Genomic DNA, 22,446 nt, shown 5'->3' with positions numbered 1-22,446 from the left:
TTTCTCAACTTTGATTGGTTGGTCATAGACCTTTTTTTTGTGCAAACATAATTGTTACCATTCGTTCAATCTCAAAAGAAGATAAAGAGGAGAAGATTATCAACATAATGGTTAGATAAAATAGGCTAATCAAACACAAGCCTACAACAAACATAGACTGGAAAAACATAAATCGTTATTGATAGATCCATAGGAGCTTGGAGACTGAGGCTACATCATGGTGTGTCAAAGAAACTTCCATGAAATACATTGGGAAATTTAACATTAGTTACTATAAAAAGATTTTTTGACGTTGGAAAAGGATCTTTAGTTTCATTGGTTGTTGGAGCAAGCTACTTTGAGATAGCTAAAAGACGTGAACATGTTCTTTCCACACAGGAGGAGGGCAGAGCCGAGGTTCTCTCTATGGTGGAGGAGGTTGGACGCAAGGTTATCTCCTCAAGGGAGGAAGGTGGGGGAGGTTGGACGCAAGGTATCTTCCCAAGGGAGGAAGGCGAAGCGAAGGTTCTCTCCATGGTGGAGGAGGTTGGACGCAAGGTTCTCTCCATAAAAGAGGAGGATAGAACCAAGGTTCTCTCTCCATGGTTAGTCATACACTATTGTGATGTAATTATTTTTTTCAAAATGTAATTTAGAACCAACAATTTTAGTGACTAAAGAAACTATGCAAAAGTGAAAGTAAAGAGACATATAATAGTTGGCTTAATTTGTTCATATAAACATTTTCTAGGTGATGGTAAATAATATATTTGTAACATAAAGTATACCTAAATGTAAAAAGTACACTTTTAATGGTAACATACCTAAAAGATTTGTATATGGATATAAATCAGTGTATTATAGCAAAAAACAAAAAAATAAATAATATACTATAAAATTTTAATATATTTTTATTAAATTTAATTTAATTTATAAAACTTTAAACTCGCACATAATACAGATTATATAATTAAGTATAAATATGATTGTTATGAGAATAATGAATGTGTAACCTATAGAGTTGCACTTCAAGCAAATTCTCTTTCTTAGAAACAACCTTTTTTTTTTTTTTGTTCTTGCACGAAAAGAAATCCCTAATTAGCTATCTTATTTATCTATCTTGTTACGCTCTTAAGAGCAAGAGAATCCTAACCCTTTTCTATTTTAGTGTCTTGCTTGAAATGCAATCTAATTTTATTCTACTAAATTATACAGTATCATCAAAGATAAGTGTAGTGGTCCTATCTCTATACATTTTTTTTGACCTAAATCCATGTTCGAGACCTGGTTTTATAGATTGTTCTAAATGCCATCAACACACTTCTGTACGAATTGTTCAAAAATATGATTTTTTTTCTATTTCCCTACAAATTTGAACTAAGAAAAAAAAAAGCTTGTAAACATTGAAGAAAATAAACTCTGATCAAACTTGTAACACAGAAAGAGACAGACATATATAAACTTTTCATAGAGGAGATATATAATATATGATGGTTCTTTTTATTGAAACACGGTATAGCTTAATGACCTTATAAATGTTGGCACAGCAAACAGGACAACCCATTTTCTTGCTTTTAATCTCTTTCAAGCAAGAAGAAACGCATTCAGCAACATGTCCACACGGCACACACACTGCTTCAGATGATGCATCCACACAAATCACACACAATCTATCTTCTTTAGTACCCTCACTGTTTGTAGAAGGGAGTGAGATGTCGACAGGAGTCATAGCAGGATGAATGAGCACTGGCGGCATCTCACTCATTGCAGACTGAGGTGAAGCAGAGGTTGTTTGCAGAAACATTGGCTTTATAAACAGATTTTCAGTTAGTCATTACCACATGCAGATTAAATTTCATAGGTGGGTGGATGGGTGTAGTTGTTACTCACAAAGATGGTTCCCGAGCCCTGTCCATCACCATTTGTTGCTCCAGAGTCAGAGGGTCTTTGGGCTGTAGATGGGCTGATATAAGAGACTTTGAGCTTAGACTCTGTTAAAATCTTTCCACTGCCCTTGGTGAACTAGACAAAAGGATAGGCGCACCATTTAATATCAATTTGTTTCCCAAAAAATGTCAAAAAGGGGATTTCTTACTGTGTCTTGTGGTAGTTCATCCACATCAGTATGTGGAGGTACAATGGTACTTTCCAGGAGAAATTTGTCTTTACACTGCATATCTGGAGGATACTCTAGTTGCGGTTGTTGAGTAACTAAATTTTTTTAAAGATGTTAATAATCTCAATGTTCAAGTTTTTAAACTGCCAATGAATGAAGAGAAGAGAGAGTAATGAAGAAGCATTGTACCACTAATGATGGAAGAGTCCCATGGCTGTATGACACCACGGTTGGGTCTTACACCGTACTTCCTTGGAGCTGTTGTTTTGAACTGTTTCGGTGAAGAAAAGGAAGATGTCATTGTACCACATGAAGAAAGCATGTGAAGGTTGGTTGGTGGTTAATTAGATGGAGAATTGTATATACCTTGAAAGCAACATAGTGCTCAGTTTTTTTGGAAACTTGATCACAGTAGCTTTCAGTTTCATACTCGAGTTCCACTGTAACAATAATAATACTCTTGATAATAATCAAGAGAATCAACCCTCAACATTTACGTAATCTAAAAGTCAGAACCTCAAAGCTTTTTTGGATGTTTTTTTTTTTTTTTTTTTTTTTTGGTGTAAAACAAAAGGAATGCAATGAATTATTTCACAATTTCGCAATTCCAGTGTTCAAGAAAAAGCTAGGCGGTATTTGGGCGGTGACCCAACGCCTAGAACTCCTAATCGGGACCAAGACAGGTTTTAAGGCGGTTTAGGCGTTTACAACATAAAACATTATATATATATATATATATAATTAGGTTCAAATATATGTTAGAAAAATTAAAAAAATTATAAATTATAAACAAAAGAAAGAAAAATACATTTATTTAAGTTATATCAACAACATATAAACATTTATAATTACGTATACAGATATAAAACTTAATAATTTAAATATATGTAGTTAAAAATCAAAAATATATATATTAAAATTAAATTAATGTAAGCGTCTGCTGAGCGCCTAGTGCCTAAGCGGTCGCCTAGAACTTTTTTTAACACAAAAAATGGCAAATATTAAAGAGAAGCCTTTTTCTCTCTCTCTTTTTTGTTTTTTTTACATTTTCACAAAGTGTGAAATTAGATATAGATTTCCCCTTAGTTTAGCAGCTGAGATCATCATGCATGAGAACATCTTACCGAGAAATTTGAGTTTATTATTGCCAACACTCGTCATCTTTTGTTTTGTTTTGCTTGTGAGTTTAGGCTACGACGAGAAAAAGTTCCACAGTCAAATCTCTCCATTTGAAGAACCTATAAACACATCAAAATCAAAGCCCTCTAATTATCAAAACCAATTCCGATTTTATCTAACTTTTTAGTTTTTGTTTAGTTTTTTGGTCATGCCTACTAACCACTAATTTTTGTGATGTTATCTTGTTAAACAAACTAGGGCTGGGCATTCGGGTAACCCGTTCGGGTTCGGGTAAACGGGTTTAGAAAAAATGGGGTATTTTTAGATATATGAGTTCGGTTCGGTTTGGGTACTATCGGGTTCGAGTCGGTTTGGGTTACAAATTTTAGAACCCGATTAGTATGCGAACTACCGGGTACCCGAAAAAATATAATTAAATTTAAATAAATTTAGTTAAATTTTGACTTACATAACAAAATATTTTAGATATTTTGATTATTTTTTATATTTAGGTATAAAACTAAATGAAATATTCAAAATTATAATCATAATTTTGGGATAATTGCATTATATTAATGATAAATATTATAAATATGTTTATATGTTCGGGTTTAATGGGTATCCAAACGGGTACAGAGTATTATTCGACCCTAACTCAAACCCACATGTATTAGAAAATAGAACCCAATAGGGTTTTATAGGCAAATCCGTACCCAACCTAAACCCAGTTTTTCGGGTCGGGTTCCGAGTTGGGTATTCAGGTATGATTTTTATGACCAGACCTAAAACAGACTAAAAAAGATCAACAAATAAAGAAGAAAACTTTCTCTAAAAATATAACACTCACTCTGTGCAAGTGTGAACCTGGGCTGTAGAACTCAATGTCAATTGTCGTTTTGGCTCTATAAAGCCCAATGCCAAACCCAACAACAAACTCCACCTTTTGGCAAATATATTATATCACACAACCAGCGACATCATCTCTTTCGACCACTGCCGCACGTTCTCCGACGACAACCTCCTGCAAAAGCAACCACACTCCACACGTTCTTTCTTCTCTACCGACTTGTCCTCGTCGTCTTCTCCGGACTGTCATCTTTTCCGATGAATCGGAACACCATTCATTCATCTCCAGGTAATCTCTCTCCCTCAAGGTTTTTAATTTGAAAACTCTCTTAAAGAGCAAGAGAATCCGCTTAACCGATTTCTATTTTAATGTCTCACTTGAAATGCAACCTAATTTAGAAATTATTACACAGTATGATAGATGAAGATAAATGTAGTGGTCCTATCTCTTTAACCTAAATGATCCATGTTCGAAACCTGATGTTAGATTCTTCTAAATGCCATCTACACTTGTGTACGAATTATTCTAAATAAGAATTTTCTTTCTATTTCCCTACAAATTTGGAATAAGAAAACACATTATTTAGCTTGTAAGTTGTAAGAAAATAAAAATCTGACCAAACTTTGTTAACACAGATAGAAGCAAACATAAAAAACTAAACTTTTCGTGTCCACTATATTCCGACTTCTTTGACTCCATTGCAAACTTTAAAAAAAATGAGGATCACACCAAAAAAAAAAAAAAAGAGATAGTTTCAATATCTTTAAGCCGATCGATGAGAGATACATGATTGCCCTTTTTGTTCAAACATGGTACAGCTTAATGACCTGATCAATTTTGGCACGGCAAACGGGACATCCCATTTTCTTGTTTTTAATCTCTTTCAAGCAAGAAACGCATCCAGCAACATGTCCACACGGCACACACGCTGCTTCAGATGATGCATCCACACAAATCACACACAATCCATCTTCTTTAATACCCTCACTGTTTGCTGAAGGAGTCAAATAGTCTTGGGAGATGAAAGCAGGGTGATTGAGCACTGGCATCTCATTCATTGCAGACTGAGGTGGAGCAGACTCAGAGGTTGTTTGAAATGTTTGCAGAAACATTGGTGGATTCATTGGCTGTATTAATCCAATTTTAAAGATTAGTATTAAAAGTTATATGATTCAGAGAGCACACAAATAGCAAATATCTCAGGGCATATACCTGTGGAGTTCCTTTACATGCCTCACAAAACCACTTCAGCTGTTTCTTGTCGCCTTTGGTCTCAGCTGCCAGACGCATTTCTGAAAGAAAAAAACAAAGGAACCTCATCGTTTTAATACAGTATTAGACGATTTAGAACAGTTTATTATGGTTGTTGAATCTTACAGAAAAAAAATAGTAGTACAAAATTGTGTACACTTACGCCTATGGACTCGAGCCCAACGCCGCGCCTGAGAAACGAATGCGCCTTCTAGTCTCTGAATTTTGCCACTTAGATCTATCCATGATAACAAAGTTCAATCAACAAAGGAACAAAACAGATTCCTTTTAAAAATGGAAAGTGTCAGGAAATTACTTGTGGAGTTTTTAACAATCATCACTGAATCATCAGACTGTGATGATGGTTTTGGTTCATCCAAATTGGCTTTCCACAAAGGCATCTCCATCCTTGGTTGTGCATCCTAAATTGTAAACAGAGTTTCATAAGTATAAAAGTCTCAAAACTTGAAACAATGATACGACAAATATTGAAAAGAACCTTCAAGAGGAATGATGAATTTGTAGTACCTTTAGACTATCATACACAGCCAACTCTAACTTGAAAGGCTTTGCAAGGTTTCGTGAACCAGTTGGTACGACAACCACCCATCTGCAAAAAAATATGTATATTCATATTCATATTCATGTTCAACAACAAGAAACATAAGAAAGAAATGATGTAGTTAAGTAGGATACTCACACTCTTCTTGAAAAAAAGTCAGGAGCAAAGAATTCAAGAAAGCTTGGGCCATAAAATTCACGCATCCAACCAGAGAACAAGCAGGTGTGATTCTACAGAAACAACAGTTTAAAAGTTATATACCTCATGACACTCAATTTGATGTTGCATAAAATGTCAAATAAGCGTTACAAGCATACCTCGATGGCACGTACAACACTGCTATGACCTTTAGCTCTAGCAACCTCAAGAGCTGTCTGAATATTATCATCCAAAACCAGTGGGTTTGCTGCCAAACAAAAAACAGATATGCAAGTATAAGTGAATTAAACAGTATCATAGATATACAATTTCAATCTTCAAATTGGTATCAATGCCAAAACTTACCACCGTTAGACAGAAGTAACTTAACAGTGTTTACGAGACCTCTTTTTGCAGCATGATGCAGAGGAGTCCCACTATTGCTACCTGATACCAAAAAAAAAAAAAAATGTCCACATTCATATACAAGCACAAACATTGCAAAAAAACAAGAAAGAGGCAAATGAGAAATAAGATTATTGATAATAAAGACGATACCAGATCGATAAGCATTGACATTAGAACCCAACTGAAGCAGAGTTTTAGCTACATCATATAGATCTTCATTCATACAAGCTGAGATTAATGGTGTTCTCCCTAACTTATCCACCCACTGCATCCAAAACCAAAAGTGAAGAAAATTCAGAAAACAACAACACTAAGAGGATCATTTCTAGAGAATTTAAACACACCCAAGAAAAAAAAAGATAGAGTAGAGAGGAAGAAATGAAAGACCTCGAGTCCTGCACCTTCACGGCGAAGGGATTTGATAGCTTCGACGTCGTTGTAACCCACTTGCTGAAACAGAAGCTCTTCCTTGCACTGTGATTGTTGTTGCCCCATTAAAATGAGTTGAACTTAGAAGAAGAGGGAAATAAAGATCTTGTTCTTGTATGTAGAAGAGGAAAAGTTATTGTATTGGTTTAGTGAAACAACTTAAAAGTTGTTGTATATATATAGAGGAAGAAAGTTATTGCATTGAGTGTTACTACATGAAACTGAGAAACGAATAAAAAAATTCAAAGAAACGACCAAGAAAACACACGGCAACATCCAGGAATAATATACATAATTGCTTCAATAAGACAACAAACAAATTGGAGAGACTTGTTCAAGAAATGAAGTGTCGGAGAAAGTGGGGAATTGACCCGGTTAATAAAAAAACAAAAGGTTTAGGACTTTGGAGTTGACTCAAGAAAATCATAGAGTATTATTTTTAATTTCAATGTGTTCATATCATCAAAGATTAATTATTAAAAACTAAATGTCTCAAACGTTTTTTATAAATAATTTTATTATTAGTGTAATTTAAGTGTTTAAAAGAGGAGATCCTAATATCTATAGGAATACATTTTTCTTTTGGTCGAATCTTTAGGAATACATCATACATTTACAAAGAGAATGAGTGTCTAAACTCTTAATTTACTATTATTATTATTATTTATTTTTTAAGACATCCAACCCCGCCATTACATTATCAATAGAGGTGATCTTAGTTTATTTATGTATCTTTCATTAGGATTAGGAGTTAGGACTAGACCAGTTAGAGCATCTCCATAAGTTATATTTGATAGGTGTCTAAATTTTTTTATAATTAGTTCTAATTTTATTTAATTGTTAGTGTCTTAAATCTATCAAAATACTGTCTTAAATGTCTACGTATAGACATTTTTGTTCACTTTTGGACACTCTAAAGGCACATTTAGTTAAATAATATTAAAACTAATTATAAAAATATAATTAGACATTCACCAAAAAATTACCAATAGAGATGGTCTTATATGGCAATAAGGAGAAGAAGAGAAAAATATTTAAAAAATCTCTAAATAATTTAAACTTACAAAAAGTCAAACTGAAGATGATTCATTAATTTAAAATTATAGACTAACAATAAATTTTAAATTATTTAAAAAGAAGAAAATAGAGTTAAAAAGATATAAATGTAAAACATACATAATTGTTTTAGATAAAAAAATGAATATAATTAAAAACAATTATGGAGAGGTAACCCAACACTAAGTAGAAGATAGATAACTTTTGAGAAATACCCTTTCAATAATTGATAAACATGGTTAAACCAATATATTCTAAACCGATTTATCATTTAATTATATTTTAGTCACTAGAGATCATAAAAAGAGTTAAATGTAAATTATGCGTAACATAATTAAATATCAAGCAACTCAAATAAAGCAAAACAAATATTATTTTGCACTATGAGTTCATTAGCATGGCAACCCTTCCTTCTCTAGAGCAGCATCTCATTCATGTCCCTCTGTATGGCTTTCCCAGACCCACCAATAGGTGGCTGCTTTCAGTCTAATCTGGGGTCAATGGTCCTTTTAAGTTTTAACAGACAAAACAAAACATCAGTCAATAAATATATATTTTTATGCAAAAAAACATCCACTAATTTGAAAATAATTAATTGATTGTATAATTTAACATCCTTTTTCATATACTATATAGTATACACGTATTAGATTGATTTTTTTCCAGTTTTTGAAAATCGTTTGAATTTACAATCTTCTTCTTATAATTTTTTTTTTACATTTTAAGATACATAACTTTTTTGTGTATATATGTTTTTAAAATTATTTAAAAAAATATTTTTCTTCTAATTATTTTTATTGTCAAAACGAAAATCAAATAATTATCTAATTATCTACGCTCCTTGATGAATTACAGGCTCTTAGCATCTCGTTACCTCCTTTCACTATCTCCAAGATCCCTCGAATGTCCAATGTGAAGGTTGATTGTTTAGCTCGTTCTTTTAGATCGCTAGTGTCGAAAACTATCTTTGTAAATAACTTTTCTCCAGTTTGGACAACCAATCAAAAAAATTTATTTTGAACAATGTTAGGTTGACAAAAAAAAAAATTTTTTTTTCAAAGGGAGAATATTTTTTCAGAGGGAGATACTCCATATAATAAGCTTGCCGTTCAAATAATTGTTGTTTTAAACTATTTAGGACTTTGGTAAAACTAATGTCTATCTTCGGTTAAACCATTGAGAAAAAGACAACTATAAATCAAGATTTGTTTCGCAACTAAGAAAAATTGTGAATCAAAACGTTGATTTTTTTAAATGTATGTATATATACTTTGGTTCGGAGTCATTTCTACATTTATAAAATAAATCCTGAAGTTGACATTTATTTATAGACATGCCATTAACATGAAATAATTAATTTAATAAACAAATTAACTCTATTTATATTTAATTTTTTATAGAAACTAAGTGTTTTAAAAGGTGACAAATATAATTATAAATGTATACAGATTTTATTTCCTTATTTTATAAGAAAGTGAGTGAAAAGCTATTGTTCTTTAAAATTTAAAAAAACTGATTCGATAAAAAGTGACTTTTAGCCTCACATACTATATTTTACTTCCACAGATTTCATGTGATAAGTTTTTGCGGATTAAAAATCTTTGAACATATTGCGTGATCCGCCTAGCATGACGGGTTTAGACTATAGAACCAACACTAGAACTAATCGTTTATTTCATATACTATAGATTTGTAGTCATAGTTTGGAAAATTAACTTATAAATTATTTAATATATGAACTACAAAATATTACACATACTACAACACATTCTTAATATTCCAGAAAAAATAATGTATACACATAAAAATATACACTAACATACCATATATGTATAAATCTCTGTTTAATTATAGAAAACAAAACTAAGTGTTTTAAAATTTTATATTTTATCTAATAATAAATTTAATGTAATTAGGTAAGAAGAAGAAAAAACATTCTAAACAAAATTGTAAATTAATTAGATAAAAGTTATTTAATTGAGAATTTGAAAACTAAATAAATTAAAAATTATTATTTAAAATACAATAATTTATAATTTAGTCCCGCGATGTACCGCATGTGAAAAAGAAAACGATGTCTTTGTATATGTGTATATTTTGGATGACTCGGATCTACATTAATGACATTCCAATAATGCCTTGTTGCCCAATCTATATGGCCAAATTAACTGCTATTATACAAACATGATGGCTAGCTTTCAAGAACTGCTTTTGAATCCTCTGCTTGATTAGAATTTGGTTGTGTAGGAGAAGCTGGTGGTTGAGGTTGAGTTGGTGTAGGAACTGACTCAGAAGCCGCTTGACTTGATGTTGAAGCCTGATTACTATACCTCTTAAGCAACTTATCTTTTTTGCTATTCCACCATTCTTCTGCTTGATGCTCATCAAATCTCCTTTTACTGCAAAGAAACCCAATATTACACAAACCTAGATAGAGAGGAGGAGACGTACGATTTGATGAAGTAGTTTAAAGTACCTGAATCTAACTCTTCTGAAGATCTTTCCTCCGTTTTTGTGTAATACATAAGTCACATAAACACCAGGTTCATATTGTTCAATAAGTTCTTTGCCTCCTGCTTTAGACGGCGATGAAGCTTCTGATGACTCTGCTATGTTTGAGGGTTCTTGAGACCTCATGCTACCTCCACTGGATGATGCTTGTTCTTCTATGTTTTGATTTCGTGTGTTTGCAGAAGGGGTTGGGTCTTGTTGACCAATTCCCAAGGATGTTCTAGGTGTAGATGATTCAGATGCTTCGCTCGCATTTAGATAGGCTTCGGCTTGAGAGTTCATGGATTCAAAAGCTTCACATCTAGATACTTCAGGAGGTAGTTTCTCTTTTAACTCTCTCAACTGTAATTAATAAAACAGTGATTAATTTCGTAAAGTCTCTTTGCTTGGTGTTCAAGTAAACAATATTTTTAAGAATGTTTTGTAAGGAGCTTACATGTTCAGCCACAGATTTCATGACCTCTGTTGCTGCCTTATGCTTTGAAGAATGCTTTACAGCTAATTCAGAAGCTTCTCTTGCTGTTCTCTTTAGTCTTTGGATCTCTGTACCTTGACTATCACATTTCTCTTTCAAATTTTTAATCTGAAAGTGTATATCAATCAATGTGTTAGATCCAGTACTTTAATGTTTCATAAACATGAGAAGTTCGAAATAATATTACAAACCTGGGTCTGCAGTTTTGTCATTTCTTTGTTTATAACACCGTTTGATTTCTTCAAAGTATCAATCATCCCCCTGGAAAATCCAGAACTGCGTGGAGGGCTCGATCTTCTTGATGATCTTGTACTTGAGGAAGGTGTCGTCGAAGTTGAGGCAACGGGTTTAAAGGCATTTTGAATTGCGCTAAGCGAGCTCGGGAATGCAACATCTCTAAGTTGCTGGAGAGATGGGACTTGTGAGGCTCTGACAATAGAAGATTCAGATCTTGATGACCTAACCTCAGAATACTTGACTGGTTCTGTTTTGGGGCACAATAAAATCCTTGATGCTCTTATATCTCTGTCTGGTCTTACCGACCCATCTAGTGACCGCGTAGGAGTTGTGGAATTTCTATTAGAAACATTAGAGTTATAACTAGATTCTCCAGATTTAAGTTTTGCGTAGCAAGCATCACATACTCGATGTGGCTTCCCTGGAGTTGGAGCTAATGCTGCTTTCAAAGCTTTCTTTGAGCTACATGCATGACAATGGACTAAACCACAGTTATAACAATTATGTCTTTTTCTCGTAAATCCAAATGCTTGACGACAACCAGAGCAAACTGACTGATCAGCACCTGAGACCCACTTATGGATGCAAATGCTTGATGTAAAGTTAGAGCCACATTCTATACTCTTCACATGCCTCTCTTTTAAAGCTTCAACTAATGTCGGCGTTTTTCGATCTTCCTTGTCTCCATGTCCTAGTCTTCCATTTGAACCTTTTCCCCAAGTGAAGACTTCACTTCTAGATGTCAACACAGCAACATGATGATCCCCACAAGAGATTTCTTCAACGAATTCACCAACCAGTCGATCTTGAACCAAACAAGGCAATTTACCATCGGAAATTGAGCTACCGAGCTGACCATGTGAAGTCCCTCCCATAGTGAAAACATGTCCTGAAGTTGTGAGTGCAACTGTCAATGTATGACCACAAGCTATCTGGTGGAAGTTGTAGTCAATTAGTGAAGAGACACAAGTGGGAAACAAATAAGTGTCTTTGTTTCCATGTCCTAACCTGTTTTTATCACCATCACCCCAAGTAAATAACTTTTTAGATGGCATACTTGTACCAGTCTGACTCATAACTTCAACTATAGCTACCGTATGCCACACGCCACAAGCTACTTTCAAGGTTTTAAGGCCGCCCAAAATTTTCACTTCTTTAGGGTACGAAACACTCTCTCTATCTCCATGTCCAAGAACACCAAAAGCTCCATCACCAAAAGTGAATAGTTTTCCATTAGCAGTCGCAAGCGCAGAATGCCATGTGCCACACGCGACAGATAAGACTTGAAGCCCTTCCACAGGACCAGAGACTCTTTTCGGTATCCAGTGACTAAGATCACTACCATGTCCCAACAGCCCTACGTTGTGGATACCATCTCCCCAACTAAAAAAGTCTCCAGCGGTGGACACAGCACAAGTGTGATATTCTCCACAAGCAACAAAATCTATGTTGGTAAGAGCAAGAAACTCTACAAGTTTTGGACGACTAACATCAACTTGAATACCATGTCCAAGCCTTCCTCCAGCTTCTTCTCCCCATGTAAATACTTCACCTTGTCTTGTCACAAGAGCGATGTGTCTTACGCCGCAAGCTATCTGATGAACATCAAGAACAACGTTTGATTCCAAGGGTCTTGGAATCAGTACATCTGTTTTTACGGTTCTCGTAGAGTTTACAATCCCATCATGTGATATCTCGTCGCTCCAAACTTCTCCCCAAACATAAACATCTCCTAAGGATTCTATGTCATCAGGACCAGACGTTCCACTTGAACAACTTGGTGCGCTTGAGACACTAATTCGAAAACCATCAGTACTTGGTCTTAGCATGTTTCCACGTTCATATCCCACATCTGAGCTACCTAACTTTGTTGGAGAATTCTGGATTCCTAAATCAATGGATGTTCTTCCTCGTCGAGTATTGTTTGGGGCAAAATCTGATGATGCAGTAGAAGGACGACCAGTGGAGAAACAATCACTGTCATGTATCTGAAAATGAGTTACATTAGTTACAAATATTATAGGATAGCAAATTATGGATACATATAATATACAAAAACAAAGTCACACACAGAGATATATACGTACCTCAGGGATCTCACTTCTAGCGTGCTTATTACGGTTTTGTCTTATTAAAGACTTAAGTCCTGCAAACCAAACCTCTGTTTCAGCTTTGTCTTTGCAAATCTGTGAAGTGTAAACATGAACACATAAGATAAATTCAAGAGTATAAGAAATAATCATGAATATTTTTACAGTATGTTATACTGTTAACTAACCAGATCAAGAGATCTATCTCCGTTGTGATATATGAGAGAAAATGACAAGTAATCCTTTTCTGGGCGTAGATATCTCCGAAAAACAGCCTAAAAATGTATAAAAATCAAACAAAACAAATTGTGAGTTCCATTATGAAAACAAGTTTTTATTAAATAAGAGAGTCAACTACGTAAATATTTGGCTATGCTCACAGTTCTTTGTCCAGGGAGAATTCGTGAAACTGTAGATAACTTCAAACCTTTTTCTTCTCCGTGTGAGAGCCAAAACAATGTTGATTCATCCTGTTGATGCGCGATGACAAGTCAAAATGTTTTTGTTTTTTCGAGTAGAGCATAAGAATGTCATATTGTCGAATACACTTATATATGCGAAAGAAGGGGAGTAGATTTCTACCGGCGCAAGCCTGAATGAGCGAAACTTTGGCCTTCCTTTGCGGCTATACTTGAGTAATTGACTTCCTTTTTTCAAAGCAATGAGTGCCTACAAGAAATTAATGTATATAAATGGACATATGAAGCTTTTGCATCTAAAATTCAAAACAAGAAATTTCCCTAAAATAGAGTTTTATCCATGTTCTTTGTTACCCAAATCACAAACTCTGTAGTTTTGTAATCCTTTTTTTCCTTTAACTAGATTTTAACCCGCGGTATACCGCGGGACAATTTTTTTAAAAAGAATAACATTTTATTTTTTATATTTTTTATATTTAGTTTGTTTTGTTTAATTATAATAATTTTGTTTGGATTGTCAATTATTAGAACAATAATAGGGAAAATAAATACATAAATATGTAATTTATAAGCTATTGTCGGATTAAGTCACAATTTTACCAATGATTTAATTGTTTTACAAAATTTTAGTTAAATTACCCTGATTTAATATGTCTAATATTCTTATATTAGTGGTATTGACCAAATAATTAAAGGAAGATTTAACCCGGATTTCAAAACCGAATTAATAATATTTTATATTTATATTAATATTAATTCAAACTGTCATTTTAATAACATGTCCCGCTATATAACAACAAACTGTCATATTAGTGGTTTAATCCGTGTTTCAAAACCGTCATATTGGTGGTTTTGGTTGTGTGTTGTGTTTCGTTTGTGAAGTTGGTATTTATACATGGAAAATGCTTGATGAGCAAAGAGTTTACGATCCGTAGCAATAAATGAGAGATTTTAGTGTTTTCCTATTTGAGTTGATAACATTATCGCAGAATAATATTCAGTTTCTTAACACGGTATATATTATATTAAATGTTTTTCTTGATGCTAAAGTTAAATATACCCGATTATTGAGTTTCTAAAGTTGGGTTCTCATTTTTATGAACTTTATTAACGTTATAATAATTATTGAGATTGTAATCATTTGTTACTCAAACTCGGCTGTGTCATTTAAATTTAAGAGATCATACAGTCTCTAAAGATCTATTAAAATAGGTTTGGAGATTTTTATAGGATTAAAAATTGAATGCGTAGAGTTGTTTTTGGAAAAATCGAAATGTATAGATGTTGTCAAGCTATTTATGACAATAAATGTATCAAATTAGGTCGATTTAAATAGTTCCATTAAATGAGTTTCCATGAATTGTTAGTTTAGGAAAATAGTTAGGGGTTAATATTGTAAATAAAATAAATTAAATAACAAAAACTTCAAGGACATAACACAAAATGTACTTCAAAAATAATAATATAGATTTTGTTATCTTGAGAAAAAGTGACTTAAAAATGAATGATATTTCAGTACCAACATGCATAAACTTAACATTGATGGCTGGTTGTAGGCTAATGGTTTAGTTTGTATTACTGTAATAACATCATGTTAGAAAAAAAAAAAAGAAACATGAATTCAAAAAGAACATTGAAGTTCTGGTAGGCGATTTGAGAGAGTTGATTAAGCTAAAAAAAAATCTTTCTAAGAGGAGAATTTTAATTTGATTCGTGTCTATTTTACGATATAAAATCATTCAAAATTAATAGAAGATTTATAAAAGAAAAATAAAGATGGAGAAAACAAACTTGGTCGATGTCACGCTCGTGATTGACATAGCTAGAGGGATCTGCCATTCCATCTGAGAAAACTCGAAAGAAGAAAGCCGTAGAGAAGAATAAGCTCAACAAGCATCAGGTGGTTTGATTCACCTGTCTTCATAGATGCATCCGTCTTCAATTCCTTCTCCTACTTTATCCACTACTATGCTCATTCAATTTTATTTTTCTTGGAATTTTAACACACAATAATGATAACTAAAAATATTAATTTCTGAAATCAATTAAAAAAAATTAGGTTGAGAGTCTATAATGATCCTTAAAATTAGGAGAATGGTCAAAAAAAAAAAAAAGGACAATTTCTATGGGAAGATCGCCATTTTAGGAGTGTTTGAAGCTCTCATGCAAATTCCTTTCCACATTTCACTCTCAGCATAATTCATATTAAGTTTTGTAATTTTTTTTAGCATATTATATTATGCATCCATTTTGGTGTTTTGTGCATACAAATTCCACATGAAAAATGTATATATTCTTACAAGCATATATACTGATCAGAGCGCAGCAGTTTAGTTTAAATTTTTTGACAGATTTAATACAATCGAAAATATTAAACAGTAAAACCTCTACAAATTAATAATGTTAGAACCATAAAAATCTATATAGAAGTTGTAGTATGTTTGATAAAACATGTGAGATGGTGAATGATCCTTTGTCTGATTCAACCAACTCTGGAGCGAGAGTGGCAAGAGTTTAATCTTTTGGAATCCATCCACCTGCACTTCCGACTTTCGAGAGATGATTCATTAAGATTCTTTAGCTTTGACCACCACGATATATATTGACTGTTTCGACGATTTCTATTCATTACCAAGTTGCTTCACCAATACGGCTTTAAAAAAGTTAACTCTTTCTGAGCAACGGGAATTTGCAAATGATGACTTCGTTAGAGATAAACATGATCTTATTCGGAATATATATAAACGCAAAAGAGCCCAAGATCGAAACATTAAAGAACGGCTAAAGCAACTTAAGGAGATGAGGAAACAGAGGAGGAAGAATATGAAGAACCACCTTATTCTAGTTAATTTGAAACAAAATTCCTAGTAAAAAATCAAAGTTTTTCATTATTGGATTTACTGTAGAACAAGGGGCAAATAAACATAAACAAATGTTATTTTCTACGTAGCCAACTCCAAAAACCTTTACGTTTATGAACTTTGACATTGCCTTCTTCACACACTTTTTCTGATGTGAAGTTGCATGTATGTCTATCTATACAATGACCATCTTTAAAAATATATATTTTTTTTTTGAAAATTTGTGAATTTTCATTAGAGAAAACTGATTGTACATGATACAATACGGAAGATACAAGAAGATAGAACTTGCCAAAAAAAGTTAAAAAACAGGTTCTATCTTATAGAGGATACTCCTTCAGAGAGGACGCTAGAGGGATCGTAACCAATCGCTCATGAGAGTTTTAAACTTTTTTCTGTGGCTCCTTGCTAGGATCGTGTCTCTAACCTGTCTGTCAAGCTTCTTGAAGACCGATATGCGGTGGGGTTGAGATGTGGTTGTGAAGTCGATTGTTGCGCTCCATCCAGATAGCATACACGAGGGCTTGAGCCACAACCCGGCGAAGTGTTTGGGTTGATATTTCATCAGGGGAATCAAGCCAAGATTCAAAAGCATCCCAGGTGTGGAAAACAAAAGAGTTGTACCCTAGTCTTCTTGTCGTCTGCATCCAAATCTCTTCACTGAAGTCGCAGTTGAGGAAGAGATGATTTCGTGTTTCAGGGTAGTTTCCGCAGATACAGCAGTTAGTATCCACTTGCATTCCCCAGCTTGCTAGCCTGGTTCGGGTGGGTAGGCGATTGAGATGTGTGAGCCACATCATGAAAGCGTGCCTTGGGACATTGCCTTTGAACCATACATTGTTCGTCCACCTAAGAGAGCATGATCTCTCCCGTAGGACTTCCCAGGTACGTTTCGTGCTAAATGTGTCATGGGATTCTCCTTCTGTGCACCAAAGAAAAGTGTCACAAACAGAGCTCAGAGCCGGGTTGTGAATCGTGGTTAGATGTATGTGGAGCAGTTCAGCTTGAGGCGATCTGGCAGGACGTAAACGCCATCCATCTGTGGAGCAGGCCTAAGCCACCCTCCCAGATAGAGGTATGCCAGTTTGAGCCGGACCTGTGTGACCCAGGAAGTGGATTAACTGGCCAAACGGGGTCCAATGATCATACCAGAAACTCGCCTGCTGACCATTACCCAATTCGCACTTTAGAAATCTGATGGCTAGAGGCCGAAGCTGGAGCAGAGCTTTCCAAGTCCAGGAAATCTGCAACTTTTCGTCAATTTGCCAGAAGACATCATCCTTGATCTTATTGTTTCTGATCCAATCCACCCATAGAGAGTCCGTGACTGAAAGCAGACGCCAAAGGAGCTTCAGACAGAGGGTCTTGTTCCAAGTGGAGAGGCGACGAAAACCAAGTCCCCCTTCTTGTTTAGGTAAACAGAGAGTGCTCCAAGCAACCTTCGCGCTTGATTTTTTATGAATATCCCCCGACCATAAGAAATTAGCAGAAAGGCTCTCAATGCAATTCAAGCATCCTTTGGGGAGCAAGAAGGCAGAGGCCCAAAAATAACTGTGCCATAAATAACTGTGGCTATTAGCTCCCTTCTTCCAGCATACGACAGAGCTCGGGTAGACCAAGATGAAAGGCGAGCTATTATCCCATCAATCAAAGGGCTATACTCTGCAGTCCGGAGCTTACTGTGCATCAGAGGTAAGCCAAGATACCGGATGGGGAGTGAACCGAGCCTGTATCCAATGGAAGAGATCCGAGTGGTTTCAGGTTGGTTCACTCCTGCTAGGTACAGCTTTGTCTTGTCAACGTTCATGTGGAGTCCTGATAGCTCAGAGAAATCCTTAAGGACCTTTGTAATATTTTGCAGCGATCCGTATTTTCCATCAAAGAAAATCATTATGTCATCTGCGAAAGCCAAATGAGTGATCTGAGGGTTCAAACCTGAAGGATGATGGCCGATGAGGTTAGCATCATAACTATTATTTAGCATCTGCGAGAAGACCTCAATGACTATCGTGAACAGATATGGTGAGATTGAGTCACCCTGTCTTAGCCCTTTAGCACCCTTGAAATATCCACATGATTCACCGTTAATGGCCACTGAGAAGGAAGGAGTTGTGATGCATTCTCTTATCAGGTTAACGAAATGATCTGGGAACTCCATGGCTTTCATAGCGTTGATGACGAAATCCCAATGGACAGAATCAAATGCTTTCTTCAGATCGACTTTAAGCATACCTCTTTCTGAAATATTTTTCTGGTTAAAACCCTGGACCAGTTCGGTTGCTAGAAGAACGTTTTCCACTAGAAGGCGACCCGAAATGAAGGCAGACTAGGAGTTTGCAATGAGTTCAGGCATCACAGTCTTTAATCTGTTAGCCAAGATCTTAGACACAACCTTATAGACGGTGTTGCAGCAAGCAATGGGTCTAAAATCACTCATTTTTGAGGCGTTAGTACTCTTGGGGATGAGAGTTAGTAGTGTGGAGTTCCATTGCTTGAGTAAGCTTCCAGACTGAAAGAACTCGAGAACTGCAGCAGTGAGGTCAGGACCCACGATGTCCCAATGAGCAGTAAAGAAGTCTACGGGATATCCATCGGGTCCAGGAGCCTTGTTTTTAGGGAGGGAGAAGACCGCTTGTTTGATATCTGATGGGGTTACAGGAGCAGAGAGAATCCGTAACGCAGAGGAGGTGCATCGTTGGGGAATGAGAGCAGCCATCGTCTCAACTGAAGGAGGATGAGCAGAGGACTAGGAACCAAAGAAATTTTGGTAGTAGTTGACAGCCAGTTCCTGGATGCCTTGTTTTGAGTCCACTAGTTGGTCATTCTCATCAATCAGGTAGAGAATCTGATTTTGAGCTTGGCGGGTACAAATTACTCTGTAAAAAAACTTCGTATTTGTATCCCCCTCTTCAAGCCAGCATATTCTGGCTTTTTGTCTAAGATAGGATTCTTCAGCTTGAGATAACGTGCTCCAGTTCTTTTGAGCAATTTTCTCCCTTTCGAGGGCCTGTGCAGTCGGGCAGGCTAAAAGAACTCTCTGACAATTTTGTAGTTCCTCATAGGCCTCCTTGACTCTCTGTTCAATACCCGAATAGTTATCCTTCGCAAAGTCCTTTATGATGCTTTTGAGTTCCTTTAGCTTCTTGGAAAGACACAGCATCTTGGAACAGTCGAAGTTGAAAGCACTCCACCATAATCTGATTAGATGGGGAAAATCTGGGTTGCGGTTGAGGAAAGATTGAAATTTGAATGGGGTTCTTAGCTTCGGCTTCGCAGGGTCCAAAACTACACAACACGGGCTATGATCTGAGAAACCCGGTTCCCCAAATATCCCCATGGAGGTTGGAAAATAATGAAGCCAGTCATCATTGACGAGAATTCTGTCCAGCTTCTTTGCAACAAGCCCCACTTCATGATTGTTTGTCCAAGTGAAGGTGTTTCCATAGAATGGAAGATCACCTAACTTGGAAATGGTCAGACAGGACTTGAATTCCCGCATACCTCGAGAAGGCAGGAGTGACGAAGACGGGGAGTGTTCATGAGCGTGCAGAATTTGGTTGAAGTCACCAATGACTACCCAAGGCTTGTTGCTGATGATAGGAGAAGATGAGAGTTCCTGAATTTCCTGCCAAAGAGCTTTCCTCTCTTCACTACAGTAAGCAGACGCATACACAACGGAGACAATTATCTCCATACTGACAGAAGGTAACTTCACCTCGCAGACCAGCATCTGGAGGGACTTAGACAAAACTGTTACCTGCACCGTAGGGTGCCAAAAGACCCAGATCTTCCCAAGTTCAGAGAAGTCATAGTTATCCGCATAATTCCAACCTGAAGCCACAGAAGACATGATACGCTGCGCTTTGTCAGGTTTAACTCGAGTTTCTACTATACCGCCAAAAAGAGGTTTATGAAGCTTTATCCAATTCCTAAGGCTTCTTCGCTTTATAGGGTCGTTTAGACCTCTTACATTACGACAAAAAATATCCATATAAGCGGATATGGGTTTAGAGGGATAAAGGGCCTCTAGCCCTTGCTTTGACACTTTGTTTCTTCAAGATCCTTTTGGAGATGACTTTAAGAAATCTGTCAGATTCTGCATCCAGATTATCTTCATCTCCCGAGATACTATCTGACTCGGAGTAATTATCATTCTGGTTTTCCTGTCCCATGGGAGGAGACAGATGACTGAAAAGATTGGATGACAGGTCAACACAGATCTTGCCAGCATCCGATTTCAGAACCTGGGAGAAGGTGGGGGTTGGACGATGATAGGACGGCTGAGGAGCTACACGGGTATGCTTAGGACTTGTTGCACCCGACAGTTGATTTCCAAGAGCTGAAGGCTTTTCAGCAGGATTCATGACTGTTGGCGTAAGCACAGAGTTCTGGGGGGCAACCATCTCAACGATCGGGAGCTGGCTGAGGATAGGCGCCTTACCACTTTTCTTATCTTTCTTTGCTCTTGGGCAGGATGCCTCAGAATGTTTCACTGATCCGCACAAATTACATAGAGTTGGGGCAGAGGCGCAACGAGAGATAGTATGACCCACCTTCTTACAGTGACTACATACTGCTGGGAGCCAAGGACTCGAAACACGTATTCTCTTGATCTGGCCTGATTCGAAACGTGCATTCACCGCTTCCGGAAGGGGCTTACGTGGATCAATGACAGTGTACACCTTCGCAACCTCAATATTGAGTAGCTTCTCTGTTTGGGGATGGAGACATATCGGATGTCCTACCAAGCCTACTATGTGTTCAAGGCCCTCCCTATTGAAAAACTCAAGCGGGACGCCATGAAAATCGAGCCAAACGGGAACTAAAGACAGCTCCGACTTCTTGGGTGTTACATCAGGAGTCCATTTGGCAACGAACATTGTCTGGCCGTCTACTTGCCATAGACATTGACTGAGAATTCTTCTTCTGGCGTTGGGACATGGGACCTTGAAAAGGAAGGAGTGCCCTTCCATTTTAGAGACAGTGATGTCTCTTCTCTGCTTACTCCATATACCATTGACTATAGCATGAACTGCCCCACGCGAAGGAGGTTCCTCGTAGAATTGGCCAAGAATGAAGCTATCCCAGGCCTTCTTGTTTTTTTCGATAACGGTATTCGGTATTGTCACACAGGCTTCTCCAAATTCCAGGGTGAATGGGATACCTTTCCTTCGGAGATGGCTAGCCGAATCTTTAACTAGGTCTTTCCAGGGGAAGTCCTCTTTCTGGAGAGGATTCGCTGACTCAATTGATGTCTTAGCTGGAATCACCTCCTCTGCACATGTTGCGGCTCCTACAATCCCTACAATTGTGGTTGCGGCGACAGTTGGGGGTACAATTCCCAGATTTACAGCTGGAATGGTTTCAACCCTAGAAATTGGGGATCTAGGGATTTCATTTGCTACTTTGTTTGCCTCGAGGGTCGGGGCTATGCTAGTGACAGGGGATTCTTTGTTGGCTGACCTCACTGGAGACGCAGGCAACACTTTTGACGAAGAGGTCTCCCCAGCTGAGATTTGAGTTTCAGGTGGGGTAGACGACGGCGGGGAAGAGACGGAAGAGGCGGACCCAGTGGGGATACCTCGGGGGGGGGGCTTTTTCTTAGTTTTGTTTTTGCCCATGATGGGCAGAGGTGACCGACGCCGAGATCGGCGAAGGTGGGTGGTGAAAGAAGAAGATCGCGTGGTTGAGAGAAAAAAGTCAACTTTGAGAGGAAGTCAACTAGTCGGTCCAGTCTTTAAAAATATTTTCAGATGCATTGCTCCAGTCGCTCTGTTGTTGAATTTATTCATATATTCCAACACCACATTGAACAATCTCATAGACGTCAGAGGGTGTGCAACTAAATTCGAACAATATCTCATTGTCGTCCACTTCAAAACAACTATCTGTTTCGAGCAAGTCATTGTGAAATAAACAAAGATGTTCCGATTGTATGTTAGGGGACT

General features: G+C 36.5%; 2 protein-coding genes, 1 long non-coding RNA gene and 1 pseudogene across 4 annotated transcripts; 1 reads left to right on the top strand and 3 right to left on the bottom strand.

Annotated features, from left to right (window-relative positions):
- Window positions 1–4,152: 4,152 nt before the first annotated feature.
- LOC147934170 (uncharacterized) lies at window positions 4,153–5,243 on the top strand. Its single transcript, XR_015571711.1, has 2 exons — window positions 4,153–4,349; window positions 4,880–5,243. It is a non-coding gene; the product is annotated as an uncharacterized LOC147934170 (long non-coding RNA).
- Window positions 4,712–7,197, bottom strand: LOC104723772 (putative E3 ubiquitin-protein ligase XBAT34). Its single transcript, XM_010442176.3, has 10 exons — window positions 6,808–7,197; window positions 6,571–6,685; window positions 6,379–6,459; window positions 6,192–6,280; window positions 6,013–6,104; window positions 5,841–5,922; window positions 5,629–5,734; window positions 5,476–5,550; window positions 5,274–5,353; window positions 4,712–5,188 (listed from the first exon to the last, which is right to left on the bottom strand). The coding sequence occupies exons 1-10, from the start codon at window positions 6,913–6,915 to the stop codon at window positions 4,865–4,867; spliced, it is 1,152 nt and encodes a 383-aa protein (XP_010440478.1). The 5' UTR covers window positions 6,916–7,197; the 3' UTR covers window positions 4,712–4,864.
- Window positions 7,198–9,877: 2,680 nt separating this feature from the next.
- LOC104723774 (PH, RCC1 and FYVE domains-containing protein 1-like) lies at window positions 9,878–15,654 on the bottom strand (annotated as a pseudogene). Its single transcript, XR_015571710.1, has 9 exons — window positions 15,429–15,654; window positions 13,801–13,887; window positions 13,599–13,688; window positions 13,407–13,493; window positions 13,216–13,314; window positions 11,083–13,116; window positions 10,853–10,999; window positions 10,382–10,758; window positions 9,878–10,304 (listed from the first exon to the last, which is right to left on the bottom strand). The product of XR_015571710.1 is annotated as a PH, RCC1 and FYVE domains-containing protein 1-like (transcript).
- A 3,590-nt stretch (window positions 15,655–19,244) lies between these two features.
- Window positions 19,245–20,489, bottom strand: LOC147934169 (uncharacterized). The gene has a single exon (XM_087472528.1). It carries the CDS (start codon window positions 20,487–20,489, stop codon window positions 19,245–19,247), a length of 1,245 nt encoding a protein of 414 aa, XP_087328654.1.
- Between the last annotated feature and the right edge of the window lie 1,957 nt (window positions 20,490–22,446).

Source organism: Camelina sativa, chromosome 11 (genome assembly GCF_030686135.1).
Source record: "Camelina sativa cultivar CO46 ecotype springtype chromosome 11, ASM3068613v1".
NCBI lineage: Eukaryota > Viridiplantae > Streptophyta > Magnoliopsida > Brassicales > Brassicaceae > Camelina > Camelina sativa.
The sequence above is the reverse complement of the archived record's forward strand: the minus strand, read 5'-3'. Positions and strand labels throughout refer to the sequence as shown.

What these genes read in the sequence shown, in the direction of transcription:
- LOC104723772 (XM_010442176.3), bottom strand. Translation starts at nt 6,915, where the DNA reads ATGGGGCAACAACAATCACAGTGCAAGGAAGAGCTTCTGTTTCAGCAA. An exon ending in CTGTGTATGATAGTCTAAAG is followed by an intron (nt 5,735 to 5,840) that starts GTACTACAAATT and finishes TTTACAATTTAG; the next exon opens with GATGCACAACCAAGGATGGA. An exon ending in TTGGGCTCGAGTCCATAGGC is followed by an intron (nt 5,354 to 5,475) that starts GTAAGTGTACAC and finishes TTTTTCTTTCAG; the next exon opens with AAATGCGTCTGGCAGCTGAG.
- LOC147934169 (XM_087472528.1), bottom strand. Translation starts at nt 20,489, where the DNA reads ATGGATATTTTTTGTCGTAATGTAAGAGGTCTAAACGACCCTATAAAG.